The sequence below is a fragment of the Lachancea lanzarotensis genome, scaffold LALA0S02 (assembly GCF_000938715.1).
Source record: "Lachancea lanzarotensis genome assembly LALA0, scaffold LALA0S02, whole genome shotgun sequence".
Classification (NCBI taxonomy): Eukaryota; Fungi; Ascomycota; class Saccharomycetes; order Saccharomycetales; family Saccharomycetaceae; genus Lachancea; species Lachancea lanzarotensis.
Genome location: NW_019212880.1, coordinates 366,189 through 389,806, shown reverse-complemented (window position 1 = coordinate 389,806; position 23,618 = coordinate 366,189). Strand labels below are relative to the sequence as shown.

The window sequence follows — 23,618 nt, the reverse complement described above, 5'->3', positions numbered from 1 at the left end:
TCGAACGAACCCGACTTCAGATAACTCGTACGAACCAGACTTTTAGATCACTCGAACGAACCACAACTTTAGATTCCATATCCAAATCACCCAGCCAACGCCTAAGATCACTCTTTCACGCCCAGTAGACCCTTCTCGACCACCACACCATAACTCGACTGCAGATCGCCTCTGAAGCCATGGTGATAGCGTTTTGCCAAGAAATTAACGTCCGTGCCTGTCACAGAGCATCTAGCAGCGTGTTCTTCATGCAGGTCGCCGAGGATGCGTTAATCTAGAAATGCGATATGCACTCTCCCATGCACGATCATGCACGATCATGCATCTTTATGCGCTCCCGGGCGCAGAATGCACGGAAGGTAATTTGTTACTCACGGGAACGTGGTTCAGCGTGGGCTCAGGGTTAATGAATTTACGAGAGCTCATGTAATGTAAATATTAATGACTCGCCGCGACAACACGCACACACACACACACACAACTCGTGGACCACACCGCTCGTCGACGTATTAGAAAACGCGATAATTATTGGCACATCAACGCATGGGTAAACAGTAGTCAAAGAAATTTTGGAAGACATCGCGGGGAGGGAGAGATATATAAGCGGTGGACACCAAGAACGCCCAGGATTCTTGGGTGTGGGGGGACAAGAGAGGAGAGAGTGAGGGAAAGTATCGAGAAGTCTTGAGAAGACTGGAGGAGACTGGAGGAGCCTTCTTATACAACATTTACGCTGGCGTTTAGGTAATACTACTTGTGCTGCTTCTACTTCTACTTCTACTACTATTACCACTATTATTACTGATATGTTCGGTAGTATAATGTTACTGGATAACGAAAAGGACGTCGTGGATAGTGACACGAAGACGGCTGTTGCCGCACATCACGTGTCGCGGTGGGCCTACACAATACTATTAGTACATTTCATAGCGGTACTAGTACTGCTACAATACGAAATACCGTCCCAACTGGCCCTGGGACGTCTGTGTTTGCTACTCACAGTTATCTTTGTGGGAGTACGGCATCACTCCACACGGCTCTTCAGTTTGGCCTCTGCTGGTTTGGGGGCCGTCACTGCTACACAAGGTCTCATAGATGCGTGCTCGCTTCATTACCATGCTGTTGGTCTGGGCGCTGCAGCGTCTCGTTCCGGTATTTCACTGTTGTCAGACCTGAGGTCACGTGCCCTCATGCATGCAGCGCTTTTGGTATGTTTGTGTGCGGTACAAATATTGAATTTGGGGCTGTATTTGACATCTTTACGTGCGCAAACATCGCCGACCTTGTTTGACGCTGAAGAAGTGTAAATTTACCTTTCGCGATGACTCACTCACAAACACCCACACACCACACCCGCAAATTCCCGGAATGTCACTTTCGACGTGTCTATCTCACCTTAATAATAATACACACAGATATAAGAAACCCCATCATCCCGAAACCGCCTCGAACAGATTCTGTTCCATCCAAGACGTTTGCCATCATTGCCATTCATTAACGGTACTCCCTCGACCCACCACGAGATGTCTCTCGAACAACGCTACAAACCCTTCTTGTCTTCGCGTGCTGAAGGCCGCCAAATGCAGCCCTTTTGGAACAATGCGGTACCGGCCCATGTCAAACAACATCCACAACCCATCGATCTCGGTGCAGGACTTCCCAACGAAGGATTGTTCCCTATCGAATCCGTGCATTTGAATGTGGTGAACCATCCCTTCCAGCATCGCAATTATAATTTTCGATCCTCAAAGCTACACCAACAAGAACATGGCAATCATGTCAATGACGACGGCATTGATAAAACACACATTGCGCACAACGAAAGGGAGTTAGTTGCACAAAAGTTCCAGGATGGATCCATGGTGGATATGTGGAGATACGAACCCGAAAACCCACAATGTATCCCCATTTGTTCTGGGTTCCAATACAACGATACTCGAGGTCTCACCCAAATGTTAGATTTCTGCCACAAATTCGTTGAATACACCAATCCGCCTGCGTACGACGATTGGGACATCACTTTTGCCAACGGATCTTCCGATTCGCTTTTCAAAGTTTTCGAAACGTTAGCAGAAGCCAATGTCACCGTCTTAGTTGAAGAATTCACGTTTTCACCAACCGTCCACAACATTACCGCCACTGGAGCCACTGCAGTGCCCATACGGCTTCAAGTGACTGCAGATTCGGAATCCCAGGGTATTGATGTGGATTATCTGACAAATTTACTAGAAAATTGGTCTCAATCGGAATTCTCGCATTTATCCAAGCCTCGGCTTCTGTACACGATACCTACAGGTCAAAATCCAACCGGTATGACTCTTTCTTTGCGGAAACGGCAACAGATTTATGCGCTTGCCGAAATTCACAATTTCATCATTGTCGAAGACGATCCTTACGGATACTTGAGATTCCCACCGTACGACCCTAAAAATCCTTTTTTCAACCCGTACGAGAGCAACGACTTTACAATCGATCAGTACCGAAACGAAATGCTTGCCAAATCCTTCATCTCTCTCGATACTTCTGGCCGTGTTATTAGATGCGAGACCTTCTCCAAGGTTTTTTTTCCCGGTTTGAGGTTCAGTTTCATCGTCGGTAACAAGTACTTGATTTCCAAAATCTTGAGTTTCGAAGAAGTCTCCACCAGGGCTGCAAGTGGTGTTTCTCAAATGATGGTCAACAACGTGATCCAGAAATGGGCACCAGGGTTCAGTTCCGCACAGGAGGCGTGGTTGGCATGGGTCGTTAAAGTTGCTGGTCAATACACACACCGCAGAAACGTTCTATTTCAAGCACTGCAGGCCTCAGATGCTTACAAAAATGGATTATTTTCCATGCTTCCCGTGACCGCTGGAATGTTTGCAGCTCTTACTATCAATTTCGATCAATTCCCCCATATCGAGAACCGTTCCGAAGCCCTACAAGAGCTTTCATACATCCTTTTAGAAGAAGGTGTCAAGGTAGTTTTGGGCACCAACATGGCTGTTTCTAAACCATTTTCTGCTCACAGATCCCATTTCTTGCGAATCACGTATGCATATGCAGCGGACGACGCTCAATTGCAAGAAGCCGCCAAAAGGCTGGGTCAAGGTATTCAAAGATTGCATTCGGTTCACTAGCTTTGATACCAGTCATCAATCGCTTAGTTCCTGGAATTTCACGTTGTTTGGTCAGAATCGACTATATCGACTTGATTATGTAATTATTTCAAAATTGGAAAACTTCAAGATATTCAAATTAAACTCAACATGACCAACTGCTTCAGGTTTCATCACAAACTCCAGTTTCATCACCTTCAAATACTTGTAAAATGGAATTGGTATGTTCAGTTAGCAGCTCGGTAAACTTCTGCATTTCGACAATTTCTAACTTTGTTCAACAAGCTACCGGAAGGCAAGAAAAATGGCGTTCAAGTGTTGTATGAAGATCAGCAAAAAATCAACGAGTTTTCCAAGCTTGTCATGAGAAAAGATGTTATCAACATGGAACTGGCACAATTCAAGCAGGAGAAAGGATATTTGGACGACGTAGCGCTCGAAATCGAATTGGTCGACGAAGAAGAACAAATCCAGTACAAAATTGGCGAAACGTTTGTGTTCCTGCAACAGAGTGAAGTGGTGGAGCAGTTGGAAAAAGATGGTGAGCTTCTCGACGCCAAAATCGAACACCTGGAGGATACAGACGCAGAAATCGATTCTCGTATTTCAGAGCTGAAAACTGCGCTTTATGGGAAATTCGGTGACAACATCAATCTTGAACGCTAATCGCGTGATGACGAGCACACACACACACACACACACACACACACACACACACACACACGCACACCCGCATCTCATCTGGTGGTAAACGCAAAGCGAAAAGTATCTCGAACCTGCCATAAAAAAACCTAAAAACCAATCGATACAGAAAAAAACGTAGATAAAGGACTTTGCTCGCGAAGGGGGACAATATATTTTAAGCAAACCGTGTGTTGTATCAATGCACTGGGCCGTTGGGACCCTTCTTTACCGCGTGCACTTCCTGGTCTTCCTCAATATTGAGTTTGCAGTGGAGCTTCTGGGCAAAGTTCAAAAGTTTCTTCACAATATCACTCGAATGCGCCGAGGGCAGCTCCATGGAAAACCCTTTGACCAGTGAGTATTCGTGCGTTATTTTTCCGCCCGTCTGTTTCACCAGAGACTTGAAGTCGTCCAGTTTACCCTTCCAGGCATCTTGGTCGTCTTCATCGAGCGTCAGTATATAGTATTTAGCTTGATCTGCACGTAATTTGTTAGTAGGGGTGGTCGAAAAGAACCTAGGTCTTCACTAATAAAACAAAACAATTTACATACCGAAAGTAGAGGCGTAAGCCACCGCGCCTATAAATACTACAAATAAGCTCAACAGTCTCATGAACTAGAACTCTAATTACCTTTACTTCTTACTGAAGTGTCAATCTTCCGTAACTAACATGTATAGATAGGTTTAAGTTAAATTGATCACTACCTTATACTGAATGCCCGTGAGTAGCGAGCTAGCGAACTTGGAACGATGGACAATCACAACGTAACCGTAGCGGCCATAGTATTAAACATTATACGGTATCTATCTTTGAATGGGTTTGGTGTTGTTCAGGGACCGATTGAATGAACTAGAGACCCAGTTTCGCGAGGAATCATTGCAGATCAAACAACAACCTTCTCGGTTGGGTGACCAGTGTGATCACTGCTGCTTGGAGCATCGTCGGTCTGAATCTTGTCGTCAATGTTGGTAGGATTTGGGACCTGGGCAGATTGGTGAGATCTGATTGGCTCGGGGATGTACATTTCGTGTTCTTCGTAAGTGAACTCACCGATTTGAGCGCCATCGGTACCAAGCTCTTCCTCATCAGCTCTCAATCTTAGTCTCAGGAATGGAATTCTGTCCATGATGAGAAGAAGAGCGGCGGTAACGGTGCAGGTCCAGGCAACAGTGGAACAAATAGCAGCTAATTGGTAACCCACTTGTTTGTAGTTGTGGTTAATCCAACCACCGGCAATGGCAGCGGCTTCCGAACCAGCAGAGTCATTCACGTAATCAGCAGCGAAAATACCAGTCAAGACAGAACCAATGGCACCACCGACACCGTGCAAGGCGTACACGTCAAGACCATCGTCAATGTGCAACAAGTTTTTCAAGTCAACAGCAAAGTTGCATCCGATACCGGTAACAATGCCGATAATAACGGAAGCCCAAACGGGAACGAATCCGGCCGCTGGGGTAATACCGACCAAACCAGCAATGGCACCAGAGCACAAGCCAACGGTAGTCCACTTGCGGCCAAATCTGAAGTAGTCGATGAACATCCAGGATAAAGCAGCACAGGAAGCAGCCAAGTTGGTGTTGACATTAGAATACCAGGCTCTGATGGTTGCGTTACCAGCAGAACCACCGTTGAAACCAAACCAGCCAAACCACAAGAAGACAGTTCCAAGAACGACGGAAGTCACAGAGTGAGGCTTATATTTTGGCATTCCAGATTTGGCAACGGGGTCATTTCTCTTACCAAGGATCAGGGCGTAAATCAACGCACCGTGTCCAGAACAAATATGCACTGGACCACCACCAGCGTAGTCTAAAGCTCCCAAATGTGCCAACCACCCCTCCGCGTTCCATGTCCAGCACGCGATTGGGCAGTAGACAATGGTAATCCACAGAAACAAGAACACCATCATTGGGAACAAACGAGCACGTTCGCATGCACCACCAACCATCAAAATACCGGTGACCATGGCAAACATACCTTGAAACAAAGCAAATAAGATGTCTGGAACGGAGGTCACAGAGCTTGGAGCACCGAGTACATCTTTAAAACCGAAAAATTGCAGGGTACCAATGAATCCGTTGCCTCTAGTGCTATGCGAGAAGACCAACGAGTACCCCCACCAAAACCATTGAAAGGAAACAACCCCTACAGCCATTATGGACGCCCATAGCAGCGATAGCGCATGCTTTTTACGCGAAAGACCTGAGTACAAAAGACCGATTCCGGGAACCATGATCCACACCAAAGCGGCAGCGGTGCCGACCCATACCATGTCAGCGGCCTGGAACTGGGTGTTCAGGTCCGTGGTGAGCGTATCACCGCCTGTACCGACGTCGGTAGGCGTGCCAGTAAGATTTAAAGACATTGAGCCAAGTGATGAGCTGCTGTTTTTGGACTTGCGGGCTAGGCTGTAAATTCAAGAAGAAAGAGCCACACTACCTTGCTGGGAAGAGACCACGTTGAAAAACTATTGTCAATAGATGGCCTCTGCGCTTACCTACTGAGCTGAAAGGGATCCTATACTTATACCCTAAGGTCTCATCGTTCCCGTTTGTGCTTGATTCATCAACCGTCCAACCTCTGGCCAACCACATCGTCACGATACCAGATAAGTTTTCGCTTTTCAGATAAGGTCCGAAAGATAGCGGGCAATGCAGATTTTCCTACGGTTTCTAAACGGCGAAAACCATGGGAAAAAAAAAATAACAGCGTCTTGCAGAAGAAGGACCACGGAATTTCTGAGCAAGAGCTTACCCATCGGGTAACTATTTGCAGAATGAGAACCTGTGTAAACACCACAACGGCGATGGGTGAGAATTTCAACTTAAAGGAGTTAAGCCTGGGACTTTAGCATGGGAGTTAAGCCAAGCGGGACAAACGCCCCAAACAATCTGGGACTTGCATAAGTCGTACAACGTGGGTCAATACAACATTCTGGTGTCGCATCATTTCAGGAATTCAATGCAAAAATCACCTAATGCAGAATTCATTGTTTATGCAAAAGTCATTGTTTGGTGCAAAATTCATTGTATTTTGAGAGGGTTTTGGGGGTTCATGAAAAGAACTTGAGGCCATGACCAGTAAGATAGCAGCGATAAGCATCTTAAAAAGGAGGTAAGGAATTTCGTGGTGCACGGGTGTTCTTTGTGATTGGTCAGCGCTTCTCTTTTGACTCATCCCTCACGTGATTTGGCTTCTGACACAAAAACGTACCGTATTTCGTGATCGCGGGTAGAGCCCCGTGTACCCTGGAAGAAACCACCATCAAGGACACAGGTATCTTCTTGTTATGGTCTTGAGCTGCTTTGTCGTAGTTTTACTGGCTAACATGTTCTATTTTTCTATCCCAGATTTCATCGTTGTCCACTTCTTAGACCATATGTGCGGGCAAACATCAACACATTCAGATTCTGACGTTTTGGCACATCTAGGACGTCCTCTGATTCAATTCTCTGGTGGTTAAAATGATTCCAATGCCTTATATCATGCTGATTCTCCTTTTCTGTTGTTCTTAAATAGTGGTGTATTCAGGAAAGAGTTTAATTTGTTAGGATCTAAAATATTAAGGGCTATATATCAAGGTGCGAATGATGGATGGTCAAAGAAGCTGGGAATCCTTGAACTTTGAGTGCGTTAGGTGACTCTAGGGATATCAGTTTTACCAGATGTGGTGATTTCGAGGTCAATTCCCGATTTTTCCGGTGTTACTCGCACTTTTCCTAGCTATTTCGTTGTAAAATTTCCTTGTGTCCGCAGTCTTGCACGTAGTCAAACCTGCTGATACGTGAAGATATTCTGTAGTTTTAACGTTTCGCAACCAGACGGACGTTTTTGTTGCATAGAAACGCTTAGCAACAAGTTGGGAGCTGCGATATCCCTCAAGATACCTGCATTAATGGATTTCCAGGGCCCATTTCAATACAGGTCACTTCAAAACCAAGTCAGAAATACACTTATCTCAGGATACACTGAAACCCCGTATAATCAGGGGCGGGGAAACATGACGCTGATGGATTGTTGAATTTTCAGATCCGTTCTCCCCTTAGACTTATCCCATGCACTTCTCCCGTCTTACTTGCAACCTTTCACCTGACATCAGGGATTTCCTGTCATCTCCCTTAAAAGAAAATACAGCAGGTTTGCATCCAATGCCTTTACTTTCCATTCGTACACCCCACAGTGCTTTACGAATCGCAACACCCATCTTCTCCACTTCTCCAAGGACGATGATGCTTTTTGGTGTCCCATATGCCTGACGCTATGCCCTCAACAAGTGCTATAAAAGAGAAGACCGTGTGATGGGCCCCTCATACACCATTTTCGATTCCACTCATAGTCTCTCAACGCAAGCCTCAAGCTGGTTTTTCGATTTGTTTTCCAGCATCACACTGTGTCACTGTCACTGAATATCACCTTACGTCAAGATCAATATGGATGAAAAAGTCCTTGTAACGGGAGCTTCTGGCTATATTGCCATGCACATTGTCAACATCCTCCAATCAGAGCGGTACCATGTGGTAGCTACGGTAGACTCTCAACAGAAAGCCGACCGGATTTCGTATGCGTTTGAACATTACTACCCATACGCCGTGTTGGATGTAGTTATCATCAACGACACAGCAACACCTAATGCGTTTGAAGATGTGTTCCAAAAACATCCAGATATCCAACACGTAATTCATACGGCACCTCCAGCGTCTTTGGGAGAAGGAAACACCACCGAGTCGGCATATTTGACCCCTGCAACGGAAGGTACCAGAAACGTTCTTGAATCGATCCGAAAATTTGGCACAAACGTTAAAAGGGTGGTTGTGACGTCTTCGTTTTCTGCACTTATGGACCTGGACCGCGCTGGTGATCCCAAATGTGTCATTTCGGAGGAGTCGTGGAACCCAATCACTTGGGAGCAGGCCAAGGACAAAGACAGCAAGGCGTATTCTGCATCCAAGAAAATTGCAGAACAAATGGTGTGGAAGTTCTACAACGACAATAAAGATTCTGTTGGCTACACAGTGACGACTGTGAACCCTCCTTATGTTTTTGGGCCCCATGTTTTCGAATGGGGGCTGGAAAGTGGGGAGTGGAATACCACTGCGGAGTTTATCAAGAAAGCCTTAGATTTGACATCAAAGGATCATGGGCCTTTCATCAAACCTCGCGGCATTAGCTGTGATGTGAGAGACGTAGCGTTACTGCACGTTCTACCACTCAGAAATCCAGATTTGGCCGGGAAGCGATTATTCCCGGTAAACGGAACTGGGATCAAGCAACACAGTTACGAAGATGGGAAGTTTAATTTGCAGAGAATTGTGAATATTCTGAGTGCAACGTTTCCGGAGTTGGAGAACAAATTGCCCGCAGGCTCGCAAGTGGAAAATCAAGCAAATATCGACCAGCTTGCACGCTACAATAACGATGAGACCTGTAATTTAACCGGCATGGAATTCAAATCTTTTGCAGTCACTTTGCGAGATGCCGCGAATCAAATCATCAAAGTGCAGTCCAAAAAGGACTAACTATGGCTTTTAAGAAAGGAAACGACTCCCGTGTTATGAATCATTCAAACTACGTTACGTATCAACTTCAATGAAAAATGTTCGAATAGTAGATCTGCAGTACATGTTCGGTCGGCAACTGCACAGAAAAGACAAGGAAACCCTGCTGCGACGAGGTTTTGAAGACCCACTCGCAGATTGCTTATTATTTAGCAGGTAAAAATCACTACATTGATTTCGCAGCATCAATGAAAGTCGATAAGTGTAGACAACTGGCTCTGAAACCCTCCGTGAAACCTTTGATGATGTACTGGGATATACTTAACCAGAACGCTGTCGCTGACCTCTTGTCACGTGACTATTGATAATATCCCAACGGTTCACAGTGAGCTGTACGCACGAGCAGAAATTGTCAAGCAAAGATGTCAGATAATATGAACTAGTCAGCTGAGTTTACTCAGACTGCTTATTACCACCCTATGCTGTACCTTTTTGAATGCTTCCAAAGTACTTGATTAAGTTGTATCACTTTGTACTAATGTGACATCGTCCGTCTTCTCAACTATCTTCTTGCCACCAGTAGCTGGATCTATAACCGTTTCAATTCTGCAAATCGTCGCCAGTTATTTACGCCCTAATTGAGTCAAGTATATCAGCTTTTTAGCGCCTCCCGGATTCACTTCCTCTTGCATTTAATATTTCAGCTCCCAACATGAACTTTGAGCTTACAACGGAAAACTGATCAAGATTCCCATGAAATAATAACACTGCTCAAAAGTCCCGGTCGGTTTCTTTGCGCCTCTTCAATTGCCTTAAAACATCTCAACAGCATTGTAATGTCGAGAAACCTCCACCGGAATTCACCACTCCATTCCAAAAAACGCTGTCATCATAGTTTGAAGTACTTGTCTATTCTTGCACAACTCGGCTACATAATGGCACTAGTAGATACATTAGTTTTACATGTCTAAAGGTTATTTTGAGGTCATATACGTTGTCGAGTGTCTACACTCGAGGGTATCTTATCTTGGTGAAGGATTATTAAAACGAACAAATAGGTTGGACGGAGGCAATCGAGAGAAGATTATCATGAACTTGGACGCATGGTCCAGTATCTTCGTCTCTACGTTGCCGAATATCAAATTTTGTGGCCTGTTAGTTGAACTACTTCATGGCCAGAACAAGTCATGCAAACCGGAAGGATCAGTAGCGTTGTTAGCGATGGCGATCGATAGCAGTAGCTGTGCTTGCACAGGTGAGAAGAACCCTCCAGCAATGGAACCGGTAGGAACATCATCGTCAAATACAGGCTCTGAGTCATCGGAAGTGTAAACGATGGGCACAGAAGGCGATTTGAACTCGCTTGTGGTCGAATTTCCAGATGACACAACAACGAGACCTTTGACAGAGCTGCTGAGGGAGTTGATTAGCGATGGGTCGAAGTAACCGTCGTAGACTATAGGAATGGTTGGAGCAGAAGAGTTGAAAGTTTCGTTCCCGGTTGTGATGTCAGTGAAATTGCTGAATTCGTAGCGCAACGTGGTGTCAGGCGACAAGAAGGTTGGCCATGCAGGAGTGAACCAGAACCATGGCTCGCCTTCATAGAAAGAGCCAATCTTGCCTGCATGCGGTTTGGAGGCAGTGTAAATGGCACCGGAGTAGATGGACGTCTTTTGGGTGACCAAAACACCGCGCCACCACGACTCGTCCGACCATGCCACCTGGATACCGGTGTCGACATCGTCAGTGACAATTAGACTCTTGGGAGAGTCAGTCACGACGCTGAGGAAGAAACCAAGCGATTCCAAGGCTTTTTCAGACCCGAGAATCACCACACCTGTGTATTCGTCACTTTGGAGCGCGCTGGAGATTGAAGCCGCTACACTGTACAAGTGAGTTGCGTTGAGAGACGAAAGGTTGAACAACGTGGTGACATCTACATCTGGTGACTGCGTCCAGTTAGACACCTGGTACTCACCGCCGGTGATGAACACCTGCAACTTGGGCGATGGCCAGCCAACGCCTCCTGGGTACCCGCCACTAGAGCTGTTTCCACCAATGGAGCCGTTTCCACCAATGGAGCCATTACCGCCCACCGAGCCGTTTCCGGTTCCATTCAATCCCACAGAACTGTTCCAGTTTGAAGGGTTGGTCCAGTTGGACCAGTTGGAGATTTGCGTCAAGTTTCCAGGCCATACATCTAGCGGGTCAAAGTCCGAGCTGGTGTCCCGCTTGAAAAGCTCAGAAAGAAACCCGATGGGCGACGCTGTAGCAACAGCCACAACGTATGATAGAGCGAGAGCGGCCTTCATGATGTGTTCTGCTGTCTTGATGATTTTTGATTGGCTGGGTCTAACACTGCTGTCTGCTTTTGAATGTCACTACCTTCATTCACCTGCCCTTGAATGTTGGCTTCTTATACACCCTTATCCCATCGCATACCGGAACCAGGACCACCCCTCCTCATCGTTCTACCCGATTGTTGCTAACAAACTACCACCACAACGAATCCAGTCCAAGCCACTGCTACAAGACTGCTTTGAGACACCCACCAACAAAAATTCTTGACCTTACACTACAACTAGACACTTTCGTCACCGCAATTTGACCCAATCGGGCTATACGTTCTGCGTGTCTTCCCACCCACCCCGTAGATCTATCCACATGGAATCTTTATTTAGCGCCACGAACCGTGGGGAGGCTTTACGTTCCGTTCGCTTCTCAAGCTGAATATGCAGAGGCCTCGATTCATGCTGTCGGTGATGCTGCTGCTGCTGCTGCTGACGCTGCAACTATAAGGCGCAATTGCTACCCATTTGTTGCGATATTTGAAAGATCCCAAAACTTCTAACCCTGGCGCGACCACCGCATAGTAAGCCGACTGCAAAGAAAATTAAATGGATCGGAAGCCAGAATTCGCCTCTACACACCGACGTCTTTACCTCCAATCTATCCCCTCTGCTTGTTGTGTAGTAAGCCCAAACGTGTTTCCATTGCGTCTGTCACCTTGTATGTTTTTCAACTTTACCCTTACGGCGATGCGATGCCCACTGGGATAGATGCTGTCCATTTGACGAAAACGGCTCAACAGGGTGTGGCGGACAACCCGGATCGAGTCTAGAGTAGCAAAATCCCGGATTCGGGGACTAGAAGCCACATCGAGTTCTTGTTCTAGGCAAATAACGTCAAGATTTGGAGTTTTTTTGCAAAAAAAGCCCGGTCTTGTCAGTAACCCAGGTACAACCGGACATAGAGAGAGTGAACTCACATTTTTGTTGAAAAATAAGGTAGGTCTGGGGTAATATCTGCAAGTTTAGAGCGGTTTTCTTGGTAATTAGCTAGGATAGTTTGTTTTCCCCGTTCGACAGCCATCACCCACCCTTTTCTTTCAAAGCCCTTCTTGGCTCCGACCCGATGAGCAGTAACGTCCGCACTTCATCGGCGATCGTTCATCTGACAAGCCTTAGCACCAGTTTATGGGGTGCGTATAGGGCAACTAAAGTTGTGCTACCTATCCGTTTGCGTGAAGCAGGCCATCGCCAGTTTCTCACCAACATTGCATTGGCAGCCACGATCTTGACAAACGTGGTGACCCTGGTGTCGTATGTGAGGGCCAATAACCGTTCTTTGGGACACACCAGCCGGCAAGTGGCACTTCCCCTGGCGCTGGTTCTTGAAACTGTGGTAGCGTTGGTGTACTGGCCCCTGCGTTTGTTTTTCCTGCCACTGATAATGCACAATGTGAAGGACGGCTCCAGAGTCCCGTTACCTGTGCCTGTGGATTGTGCGATCCACTTGCTGCCAGTGTTGTATCTGGCACTTGATTATCTGGCGTTGGAACCGGCTCCGTTCCAGATGTCCACCAAAACGGCATGGTTTGTGGTAACGGCGCTGGGACTTGGCTACAACCAGTACCTCAAAGTACTGATTGACCGTGATGCCGGCGCAGTGTTTCCATACCCGTTTTTGGAAGTCCGAGAGCCTTACAGAAGTGTGATATTCGTGGCCGTCACCAGTATTGCCTGGATCTGGTTTGTGGTTTACAAAAAGATACATAGGGGCGCAAGAGGACAAGTAAAAATAGGCAAAATCAATTGAGGCTGCGGGTGTGGTATTTGCAGTACACACAGATCAAACCAGTCTTTTTGGAGGTGTGGTAAACGTTCGTTCGTTATACAATACGTAGTAGGGCCTATGAACGTCTGTCATATCACTTTGTACCATTCTGTCACGAGCCACTTGGATTTTCGATCCAAGCTGACACGGCGATTTCAAGCAATAACTCACCTGAATAGAACAACCCCGATCGGTATCTCAAGAGTTCCATTGCCCAAATACCCAACGGGATATGTCATCGCTTGATATTACCGAATACCTGCATTTATAGAATTTTCCTCGCACTCGAGAATCCGCCAGAATTTGTGAGCAAATCCCACGTATGCACCAAATTTGCAACTTACAGATATTCATGGTAATTTGTCCTCAACATTGGCACCATCAGCTTGCCCTTGAAGGCTCCTGTCCAACTTACTTGCGGGCCATCGGTGGAGCCCTGGCACTATAAGACGAGATCCGTTACCCGGCCTTACGTGTCGGGTATATAAATAAGACGACTTCTAGCAGATTTTGTCTTCCCTCGCACCACTTTCTTCCCTTTAGAGAATCAACATCATTTTATATCGCTCACGCTGGCCCCATACTTTTGTATTCAGAGGAGAAAGACAGTATTTCTAGTTTCTTCAGGTTTTGGGGGTCGGCAAGAAGCGTAGACCAAATTATAGATCGTTGCTGGGCGCCTGGTGTTGATTTTTCTCGTAAAAATAGGAAATACTGGGAATCAGCTGATTCTACATGCTTAAAATTGTTCTTGTAATGTAATTATATGTTCTTGGTGTTGCGTTGTGTCTGAGAGCGTTGAGATTTGCTCAAAACGGCTTTTCTTGAAAACCTTGAAGCTATATTTCGAAAAGTGTGTTTGCGTGTGTGATGTACTTTCTGAGCTATGAAGGCCCATTACAATGCGTTCTTCCGCGTTAAATAGTCGAACCGCGAATACGTGTACCCAATGAAGGGCAGATCTTCTTTGCTTCCCGGGTTGGCAGCAGCACCGCCTTGTTGCATCATCTGCTCTCTTTGGCGTGCAGCCTGAGCCATCGCTGGGCTGTCCGGTACGTTTTCCAACTCGTCCGTGGGGAAGAATCTAGTGTCTGTAATGCTGCTTAATTTTGGAATGTAGGGCGCCTCTACTAATCGGATGCTGTTCCAATCAACACCGCGGAAAAATGGATGGTTTTTGATCTCATCGGCTCCACCGTGTCTGCCGAGTCTTTGGTCTGCATGTGTTAAAAACCTGCGTATCAAGTCTTCTGCCTCGTATGAGATATGAATGTCGTCTGGGAACTGCAACGTCTGCTCAAAATTCATAATCTTACGGTAGGTCTCTTGAGGTGTTTCGGAGCAAAATGGAGGCCACCCAATCAGACATTCGTACATGATTGCGCCCAGGGACCACCAGTCACATTCTTGACCGTAACCCTGGTACAAAAAAATCTCCGGTGCAATGTAATCGGGTGTACCAACTGTCGAATATGCCATTAGCCTACGCGACTTTCTCCAGGTCTGTATTTGTTGTCTGTTGGTCATTGTCAGATGAATGGCATCCACAAACATGGTGTTACGATTTTTGCCTGAATTGTTGGCAGTTATCCCCATCTGTGGTTTTTGAAGGTTGCCTGCTGCTGCGTTCACCTCATCTTGCTGCAAAAGCTTCTTATAATATTTTGAGTCATGAGTCTTATGGAACCCAGTAGAAAGTCCGAAATCGGACAGTTTAATGTGGCCTCGTATGTCGATCAAGATGTTATCCGGCTTGATGTCTCTGTGAATAAAACCAAGTTTATGAATGGCCTCAATGGCCAAAATGCATTCTGCCATGTAAAATCTGGTTACATCTTCTGTGAAGATTTGCCATCTAATAAGCATGGTCATCAAATCACCACCAGGCAGAAATTCCATAATAAGATACAGATATTGGGTGTCCTGAAAGGAGTAATATAGTGATACAACCCATGGTGAATCGCTGCCTGCCAAAACATCTCTTTCGGCCTTTACGTGAGCTAGTTGATCCTTCTTGTACATTTCTGATTTCAGCAACGTCTTCATCGCATATATTTTACCAGTGTCTCGTTTCTGGACCAGTCTAACTTCACCGAATGCACCTTTACCAATCACCTTCACCGTTTGGAAATCTTCCAAAGAAAGTCGAGTACGACGTAGTCGCAGAAACTGTGATTCTTTTTTGCCCAGTGTAGAAAGCTGTCTACTTTTACGTTCATCAGACCAGTCTTGAGATACCAGTTGATTCTCAAGTTCGACACGTCTTTGGTTGCGTTCTATGGCGTAGTTGACTGAAGATTGGTAGAAATTTTCAATTTTAAGCTTGACTGTGGCGGCTTTATCTTGAATGGATTTTGAGAGCAGATCGGGACGTCTTTCAAAATACATGTAGTTAGAAGCGGGCGGCGCAGCGGCAAGACGTTGCTGCGAATCACTATTTGGAAGGCCCTGGAGGCCTCTGACAGGGCTCTGCTGGTGTACGCTAGCGTTTGAACCATATTGCTGGGCATGCTGGGGACTGGCTATGGCCTGGAAGGAAGGGCCATGTTGTGGACTTTGCCTAGTGTTGTTATATTGGGAGAGATGCTGCGGACTTTGCAAAGTATGATTTTCCGGTGGGTAGTCTGACGTCACGGAGTACTGTCCTGGTGAGACCTGCAGGTTTGGATAAACGTTGTTGCGCAAGTTACTTTGGGAATTGTTGCCGTGGCTATAGAGACTGGGAGCCGCGTTATTGTTGTTGTTAAGGTTGTTGTTATTGCCATTCCCGAATGTGGTCATTGCCGGTGGGGTATTCAACACGTTTTGGTTGCTGGGCGATGTGTAATTTTGCTGGGACGTGGTTGGAGTTGATGGATACGACAAACTGGGTACATCAGCAAACCCACCGCCCACCGGTTCAGCCTGGTTCTGGAGATGGCCCTGCAAAGACGGATGCGAGCCCTGTTCCCTCAGGTAGTTAGAGCTGAAAGCCGTCGCTGGTGGTCGCGACAAGGAGTTGTACGATCCATTTGATGCTCTTGGATAGTGGATTGGATCTTCATCATTACTATTGTAGTTCCCGCTGTACTGGTCCGTTTTCATCCCGGAAACTTCGTACCCCGGATTGGGTTTGGTGAACTCGTTGTTGTATCCATTAAACATACTCCAATGCTTAGCCTTTCGGGCAGTTATGGCTCGAAGAAGTGGTACAAAATGTTATGATCTTTAAACAAGTTTGGTTATAACTTATCATTATGTACTATTATTATTTTCCAGCCAGCGCGTCGTACGGGTAACCCGTGTTGATTTTTCAAGATAATTTAATAGTAGTAAAGCCATCATCATCCATCATCTATAAGATAGACAGCGATCAACGCATAAGCATAGGCATGGGTCTTCCTGATAGCGTTAGGCTCAATCAAGGCTCTTCTTTATATAGATTTCAAAACCTTTCTTGATTATAGCATCTTGTTGTTACCTATTTAGTTACAGATGGGAACAATGTCAGGTTTGAAAAATGACCAAAACGTGCGAAAAGAGTAGTAGTAAAACTGGATAGTATAAGGAGTAGCACAGAGCGCACAAGCTTAAAACTGTAGAGCTTGTCCCTTTTGCTTTTTCTCACCACCCAACTCGAAGTGCTTGCATCTCTTCAAGCAGAGCTGGGCTCTGGTCTTGCAGGCAACACATTCCAATCTCAACACGACCTTCTTGGTAACCTTGGCTTTCTTGTGGAAAACAGGCTTGGTCTGACCACCAAAACCGGACTGTTTACGGTCGTAACGTCTCTTACCCTGAGCGAACAAGGAAGCCTTACCGGCCTTGTACTGGGTGACCTTGTGTTGGGTGTGTTTGCGGCATTGCTTACCCTTGCAGTAGGTCCTTCTGGTCTTTGGAACGTTAACTGGACAGAAGGGTTAGTATAGGGAAACGGGGTTGTAGGTGTTGCTGTGGATTGGAGAAAACGGGCGGGATAGTCGACAAAAAGTGCGGGTGCGCGTGCGTGCGTGCGCATCGACGTCTCAAATTGGTAATTTTCTTTCTGGTTCATCCCAGTGAGCTGATTTTGTTCGTCATATCGATTGGTGAGCCTCCCTTGCAAAATGGACCGTTTAAATCTACTACAACCATGCCACTGTCTTTCGGAGGACTCAAAACAAGTTGCATTCTACTTCACAGGTCCCGTTATTGTTCTTGCTCTTGCTCGTATCTGACCACTTAATTTTCGGTTTCTAGCCCATCGAAAGCACTTCTGGCTCATCCCGTAGGTTTCTCCCCTCGCTTATGTCCCACCTGAATCTATTAGCTCGTCTTTTGACATACCCATTGCGACTGATACTTCTTTACTTGGTGGTAAACTGTTTGAATGCGAAACGCTATTGAACTGTGTTCAAATGAACAATATTGAAGATCGTAGCTAGTTTTCCACTCCTGGCAAGAGTGAGCTGAGTGTAGCGAGTTGGGTCTCCACCAGGGCTAGGCAGACTCCTGGGAAGGACTCCCCGTCTATGGACGGAAAGAAGTGACCGAGCTAGGCGGAGGTCCGTGCTGGGGCCATGGGCTGGAGGGGGGATTCAATCTGCCTAGCCCTTTAATACACACTGACCACCACCACCATCACCGCAACTCTGCCAAGCATAGATTGATTTGGTTACCTGTATTGAAAGATTTATTTTCTTGTTATTTGGAAATGTATGGGTGTTGTGAAAAGAAGCAGTCACAAGAGAAGTAAATATTGGCATTTATACGTGTATAGTGATAGAAGTGTCACGTAATGGCATTGGGCTAGGCAAGATATGTGCAGTTTGAAACGAGATGTATTGCTATGAGGATTTTACGGGAGCCTAAACTTACTTTCAACTCCACAAAGTATCAACACATTACCGAAAACGGTGAATTTGAACATCACGTTATACGTATGTGACATGTCCACATAATGACGCATTCAGACCACAAAACAAGAACAGGTGCATTTACGCATTACCTGTCTTTTCGTTTGGCACTCCAAACGATAGCACACTTTTTCAAATATGATCTACAATATGTGTTCCGTCGTCGTCCGTAATTACCACGTGACCACGAGCTATTTTGGCGTCTCACTAATTTTCGTGAACCGTTCTACAAGATATGCATCAAGTTTCACAAAGCTCGAGGTTTTGTAGACATCGTCAACTCTTCTCAAACGCCCACCAGGTGTTGATAGCCCAGCAATTTCAATCCACATCAAAAGCCAAACACTAGGCTGTCGTATCGTGCATCTGTGCTGTTCATTCCAGCTCAAGGCTGATCCAATAATTTAAATTGAGCTGTCTATATATAGATCGAAGCTCATCGCGTAACTCACAGGTCTCCAAATTCTCACAACCAGCACCGTTTATCAATGGGCTTTGGCAACTTTGCATCAATTTGTTCCAAGACACCGCTGCCATTGTGCTCGGTGGTCAAATCATCGACACATTTGCTCCTCAGTGATGACAAAACCGTACACGATTTTGATCCAAGCGGCCTTACAATGGGTATTTTGCCTCGATGCTATGCACGTTCCATTGATGTGGCAAACACGGTAGTCTTCCAAATCGGTAACGCCTTTGTTAATATTGGTGCTTTGGGAGTAATTCTCTTCATGATTTACTCCACACGCAAGAAATATACTGCAATTGGCAGATCCGAGTACAGTTTTCTGTTCGAACTGTGTCTGGGTCTTATCGTGTTCACCCTTGTGGTCGATTGTGGGGTGTCTCCGCCCGGTTCGGCATCATACCCGTATTTCGTGGCAGTTCAGATAGCATTCGCGGGCGCCTGCTGCTGGACAATGGCTGTGTTAGGATTTCTCGGGTTCCGGTTCTGGGAAGACGGTACTCACAAATCGATGGCTTTGACAAGAGGCTCCGCTTTCATCGGCTTCGTGGTTAACTTTCTCGTTGCCATTTTCTCGTTTCAAGCATGGAAGTCCTCTTCCACGTTCACCAGCTCCAATACTATGGGTCTTTTCATCGTCATGTATGTGCTAAACGCTCTGGCACTAGTATGTTACATTATCTGTCAGCTGCTGGTATCATTTTTCGTGATCAGTAACTTTTGGGCTGCAGGTGCTGTGCTACTCGGCGTTTTCTTCCTGTTTGCCGGCCAGCTTATCATTTATGCATTTTCTGCCGCAATTTGCACCGGTGTGAAGCATTACATTGACGGGCTCTTTTTCGGTAGTCTCTGCAACATTTTTGCCCTAATGATGGTGTATAAAACATGGGATATGACCACGGATGACGATCTCGAGTTCAGCGTTAGCGTTCACAAAGGTAACAACCAAGAGGTAAACCATATGCTAAGCTACAATTTCTGAGTCCCCAACTCGAAAACTCCAGGCATATAAAACGGACAAAAACCATGTAAACTATACAAGTATAGACATTTTAGCATCTAAATCGCAACCCACGGGCTTGAATAAACCGCACACTTTCCCTCAGCACTCATATTTCATGGTATGAACTACGCTACGGTTTCTTCTTGTCCTCCTGCTCTTCTTTTCGAAGCCGTTTCTTTGCTGCATCTAATATCTGTGAATCTTTGGTATATACAATGTTGTCCATAACTTCACGCTCATTGAACGGATAGCTACATTTCAAATTCGTGCAAAGGACCAAACTGTAGTTCTGCTGGATCAAACATTTTTGAAGCTCGCCGTCACACTGGGGACATTTCGTATCTACCATCAACGTCAACGTTTCTCAGTATTCAAGCTAATTTGCTAAATTAACAATAGTTTAAAGAGAATAAAGTTCTTGATCATTACCAGAAACTAATCATCCGGACTTGACCTCCGAAAGTGCCCAAAGATGTCGAGAGTGGGCCCAGAAACGTCTAAAAGACTACAGAAAGATCCATCATGTATCAGAAACATTTGCATATTAGCACATGTGGATCACGGTAAGACTTCATTATCAGACTCGTTGCTAGCATCTAATGGCATTATTTCCCAAAAGCTTGCGGGTAAAGTGAGATTTTTAGATTCTAGACCAGATGAACAACTGCGTGGTATAACGATGGAATCTAGTGCCATTTCACTGTATTTCAGAGTTTTGCGCAAGCAACCGGGTAAAGAAGACCCTTTAGTCAATGAGCACCTTATAAATTTGATTGATTCTCCCGGCCACATCGACTTTTCCAGTGAAGTTAGCACCGCTTCCAGACTTTGTGACGGTGCTGTTGTGCTTGTCGATGTAGTTGAAGGTGTGTGCTCACAAACCGTTACGGTTCTCAGACAGTGCTGGGTTGAAAAACTCAAACCAGTGCTAGTGCTGAACAAAATGGATCGGTTAATCACAGAACTCCAATTGAGTCCTCAAGAAGCGTATTTACATTTGAACAAGATCATAGAGCAGGTGAACTCTATCATCGGCTCTTTCTACAACGGCCAACGACTGCTGGACGATCTGTCATGGCGGGAACAGCTTGAAGACAATCAAGCGGCCGAATTTGTTGAAAAGGACGATTCTGACATCTACTTTAAACCAGAGAACAACAACGTCATTTTTGCTTCGGCCATTGATGGCTGGGGGTTCAATATTGGTCAATTGGCCAAGTTTTATGAACAGAAACTTGGGGCAAAGAGAGAAAACTTACAAAAAGTGCTATGGGGTGACTTCTTCATGGACCCTAAGACTAAAAAATTCATTAATAACAAGGGACTGAAAGGCAGAACCTTAAAACCTCTTTTTGTGAGTTTGATTCTAGAAAACATTTGGAAAATCTACAACAACGTCTTAATCGATAAGGACTCAGAGGTGTTGGAGAAGATCACCAATGCTCTGAACATCAAGGTTTCTCCCAGAGACTTGCGCTCAAAAGATCTGAAGAATTTACTTAGAACAGTCATGGGACAATGGCTCCCGGTCAGTTCATCTGTTCTTTTGACGGTTATTGAGAAGGTACCGTCCCCACTTGAAGCCCAAGGCGAAAAAATAGAAAGGATTATAGGTACTGCATCAGGTCATGAATTGATTGATCCTACTCTTCGTGTGGCTATGGAGCGCTGCGACAAGGATGGACCCGTCTGTGCCTTCGTTTCGAAAATGATATCTGTTCCCAGAGAAGAGCTTCCTATTAACGACGGTGCTGTATTGACCCCAGAACAGTTGATGCAAAGGAGTCGCGATGCGCGTGAGAGGGCTCTTAAAGCTGCGAAGGCTGCCGAACAAGCTGAAAGCCTCAAACATAACAATGACGTTGACAAAGACGATGTCAACATGTACAAAAGAGCACAAGAAACCATAGCGACACCCTCTTTGGATGAACAAGCGAAACGTGGAATGAAGAAGCCCTCATCTGACGATGAGTTTCGTGTAGTAACCGAACCAGCGCCTGAGTTGGATCTTGCGTTAGATCTAGGCATCGAATATGAGTCGGAGGCCGGTTCTGGCAGCGATTCGGACGAAGATGGCGATGTGGAGCCTCAATATATCCCAACAGATATTGATGTAAACGACCCACTGAGCTCGATGTTCGAATACGAAGAAGAAGATCCGTTCGAGGCTGACGCTTTGGAAAAAGAGGCTGACGACGCCGAAGAGCTTTTCGAGGAAAGTGATGAAGTTATGATTGGGATAGCGAGGCTCTATAGCGGTACTTTGAAGGTGGGACAGAAAATTGCAGTCCTGGGCCCCAAGTATGACCCTCACAATCCTACAGCCTTCATTGAAGAGGTTGAGGTAACTGAACTGTACATATTTATGGGCAAGGACCTCGTTCCTTTGAAAGAATGCCCTCCGGGCAACATTGTGGGTATCGGTGGACTAGCGGGAAAAATCCTAAAAAACGGTACTATTGTTGACCCAGACGTTCAAGGCGCTAACTTGGTTGGTGTAAATATCCACGTCACACCCATTGTGCGTGTGGCACTCGAGCCAACCAATCCTACACAAATGAACAAACTCGCGCGTGGTCTGAGATTACTGTATCAAGCAGATCCTTGTGTTCAAACCTATGTCGAGGACACCGGTGAACACATTCTTTGTGCTGCGGGTGAACTGCACCTCGAAAGGTGTTTGAAGGATTTGACCGAGAGATTTGCTGGTATCAGTATCACTTCATCAGAACCCGCCATTCCGTACAAGGAGTCATTCTTATCCACACCTGATATGAACCCACCAAAAGACGCAGAACTGGGAAGAGGAACATCTCAAACATATCTTGATGAGTACGCCCTGAAAATCAGAACAGTACCTTTGCCCGATGCGATAACGCAATTCCTACTTGAGCATGAACGCGAAATTAAAGCCATTTCAGAACGCAAAGAGCATTTGGCTGGTGTTGCAGAGTTCAAAGCGTCATTAGACAGGCTTTTTGCTGAAGCGGCTACAAAAGACAAGATCTGGTCTCATTCTAGCGTAGATGTCTCGGCTTTTGGGGGCAAAAGAGTAGGCCCAAACATTCTTATTTCCAATTGTTTGAGGCTCGAGGACTCCTCAAACCTTTCTGACGATGACACTTTTGAATACGGAAGCTCGCTCATCAATGGGTTCGAACTGGCTGTAAATCAAGGTCCACTTTGCCATGAACCTGTGCAGGGGATGTGCGTCTTCGTAGAGGACGTTCATGAAATGAGTCATGAAGAGATCCAGAAACTGAGCGTTCAAAACCACCAAGTCGGGCTGCCCAATTTTGCAGGGCGGCTGATCACGACCATGAGGGATTCTATTCACACGGCCTTTTTGGATTGGTCACCACGTATAATGTGGGCGATGTATCAATGTGACATTCAGGCATCCGTCGAAGTCCTGGGTAAAGTCTACGCGGTCGTGCAGCAAAGACGCGGTCGTATTGTGTCCGAAGAAATGAAAGAAGGTATACCACTCTTTCAGATTGAGGCGAGGATTCCAGTTGTTGAGGCTTTCGGCTTTAGTGAAGATATTCGTAAAAAAACCTCTGGCGCAGCCCAACCACAGCTGGTTTTCGCTGGTTTCGAGGCCATTGATCTGGATCCTTTCTGGGTTCCCACAACAGAAGAGGAGCTAGAAGATCTAGGCGACATCGCCGACAAAGAGAATATTGCAAGGAAGCATATGAACATGATCCGCAGGAGAAAGGGACTTTTCGTGAACGAAAAGTTGATTCAGAACGCTGAAAAGCAGAGAACTTTGAAACGTTGATCGCTAACGTTGGATCCCCCCGGTGTTTTGTAGTCTTCATACACTCTTTTGATGGCTAACGCTGTGGATCGTGCAGAGGTATGTAGGTTATAA

At 45.8% G+C, this 23,618-nt stretch overlaps 13 protein-coding genes across 13 annotated transcripts; 7 read left to right on the top strand and 6 right to left on the bottom strand.

Moving 5' to 3' along the window:
- Positions 1–806: 806 nt before the first annotated feature.
- LALA0_S02e04544g (LALA0S02e04544g1_1) lies at positions 807–1,307 on the top strand (the record flags this gene model as incomplete). The annotated part of the gene is made up of 1 exon (XM_022773745.1): positions 807–1,307. The coding sequence occupies one exon, from the start codon at positions 807–809 to the stop codon at positions 1,305–1,307; it is 501 nt and encodes a 166-aa protein (XP_022627240.1).
- A 216-nt stretch (positions 1,308–1,523) lies between these two features.
- Positions 1,524–3,119, top strand: ARO9 (LALA0S02e04522g1_1; the record flags this gene model as incomplete). The annotated part of the gene is made up of 1 exon (XM_022773744.1): positions 1,524–3,119. The coding sequence occupies one exon, from the start codon at positions 1,524–1,526 to the stop codon at positions 3,117–3,119; it is 1,596 nt and encodes a 531-aa protein (XP_022627239.1).
- A 191-nt stretch (positions 3,120–3,310) lies between these two features.
- On the top strand, positions 3,311–3,764 carry GIM3 (LALA0S02e04500g1_1; the record flags this gene model as incomplete). Its single annotated transcript, XM_022773742.1, has 2 exons — positions 3,311–3,319; positions 3,384–3,764. The coding sequence occupies 2 exons, from the start codon at positions 3,311–3,313 to the stop codon at positions 3,762–3,764; spliced, it is 390 nt and encodes a 129-aa protein (XP_022627238.1).
- A 214-nt stretch (positions 3,765–3,978) lies between these two features.
- Positions 3,979–4,395, bottom strand: LALA0_S02e04478g (LALA0S02e04478g1_1; the record flags this gene model as incomplete). Its single annotated transcript, XM_022773741.1, has 2 exons — positions 3,979–4,259; positions 4,335–4,395. 2 exons carry the CDS (start codon positions 4,393–4,395, stop codon positions 3,979–3,981), a joined length of 342 nt encoding a protein of 113 aa, XP_022627237.1.
- Positions 4,396–4,667: 272 nt separating this feature from the next.
- Positions 4,668–6,152, bottom strand: MEP2 (LALA0S02e04456g1_1; the record flags this gene model as incomplete). Its single annotated transcript, XM_022773740.1, has 1 exon — positions 4,668–6,152. One exon carries the CDS (start codon positions 6,150–6,152, stop codon positions 4,668–4,670), a length of 1,485 nt encoding a protein of 494 aa, XP_022627236.1.
- Positions 6,153–8,217: 2,065 nt separating this feature from the next.
- LALA0_S02e04434g (LALA0S02e04434g1_1) lies at positions 8,218–9,303 on the top strand (the record flags this gene model as incomplete). Its single annotated transcript, XM_022773739.1, has 1 exon — positions 8,218–9,303. The coding sequence occupies one exon, from the start codon at positions 8,218–8,220 to the stop codon at positions 9,301–9,303; it is 1,086 nt and encodes a 361-aa protein (XP_022627235.1).
- A 1,148-nt stretch (positions 9,304–10,451) lies between these two features.
- Positions 10,452–11,594, bottom strand: YGP1 (LALA0S02e04412g1_1; the record flags this gene model as incomplete). The annotated part of the gene is made up of 1 exon (XM_022773738.1): positions 10,452–11,594. One exon carries the CDS (start codon positions 11,592–11,594, stop codon positions 10,452–10,454), a length of 1,143 nt encoding a protein of 380 aa, XP_022627234.1.
- Positions 11,595–12,696: 1,102 nt separating this feature from the next.
- On the top strand, positions 12,697–13,380 carry LALA0_S02e04390g (LALA0S02e04390g1_1; the record flags this gene model as incomplete). The annotated part of the gene is made up of 1 exon (XM_022773737.1): positions 12,697–13,380. The coding sequence occupies one exon, from the start codon at positions 12,697–12,699 to the stop codon at positions 13,378–13,380; it is 684 nt and encodes a 227-aa protein (XP_022627233.1).
- Positions 13,381–14,295: 915 nt separating this feature from the next.
- CBK1 (LALA0S02e04368g1_1) lies at positions 14,296–16,542 on the bottom strand (the record flags this gene model as incomplete). The annotated part of the gene is made up of 1 exon (XM_022773736.1): positions 14,296–16,542. One exon carries the CDS (start codon positions 16,540–16,542, stop codon positions 14,296–14,298), a length of 2,247 nt encoding a protein of 748 aa, XP_022627232.1.
- Positions 16,543–16,967: 425 nt separating this feature from the next.
- Positions 16,968–17,707, bottom strand: RPL42A (LALA0S02e04346g1_1; the record flags this gene model as incomplete). The annotated part of the gene is made up of 2 exons (XM_022773735.1): positions 16,968–17,284; positions 17,704–17,707. The coding sequence occupies 2 exons, from the start codon at positions 17,705–17,707 to the stop codon at positions 16,968–16,970; spliced, it is 321 nt and encodes a 106-aa protein (XP_022627231.1).
- A 1,053-nt stretch (positions 17,708–18,760) lies between these two features.
- On the top strand, positions 18,761–19,720 carry CHS7 (LALA0S02e04324g1_1; the record flags this gene model as incomplete). The annotated part of the gene is made up of 1 exon (XM_022773734.1): positions 18,761–19,720. The coding sequence occupies one exon, from the start codon at positions 18,761–18,763 to the stop codon at positions 19,718–19,720; it is 960 nt and encodes a 319-aa protein (XP_022627230.1).
- Positions 19,721–19,871: 151 nt separating this feature from the next.
- On the bottom strand, positions 19,872–20,090 carry LALA0_S02e04302g (LALA0S02e04302g1_1; the record flags this gene model as incomplete). The annotated part of the gene is made up of 1 exon (XM_022773733.1): positions 19,872–20,090. One exon carries the CDS (start codon positions 20,088–20,090, stop codon positions 19,872–19,874), a length of 219 nt encoding a protein of 72 aa, XP_022627229.1.
- Positions 20,091–20,213: 123 nt separating this feature from the next.
- Positions 20,214–23,525, top strand: RIA1 (LALA0S02e04280g1_1; the record flags this gene model as incomplete). The annotated part of the gene is made up of 1 exon (XM_022773731.1): positions 20,214–23,525. One exon carries the CDS (start codon positions 20,214–20,216, stop codon positions 23,523–23,525), a length of 3,312 nt encoding a protein of 1,103 aa, XP_022627228.1.
- Positions 23,526–23,618: the final 93 nt, after the last annotated feature.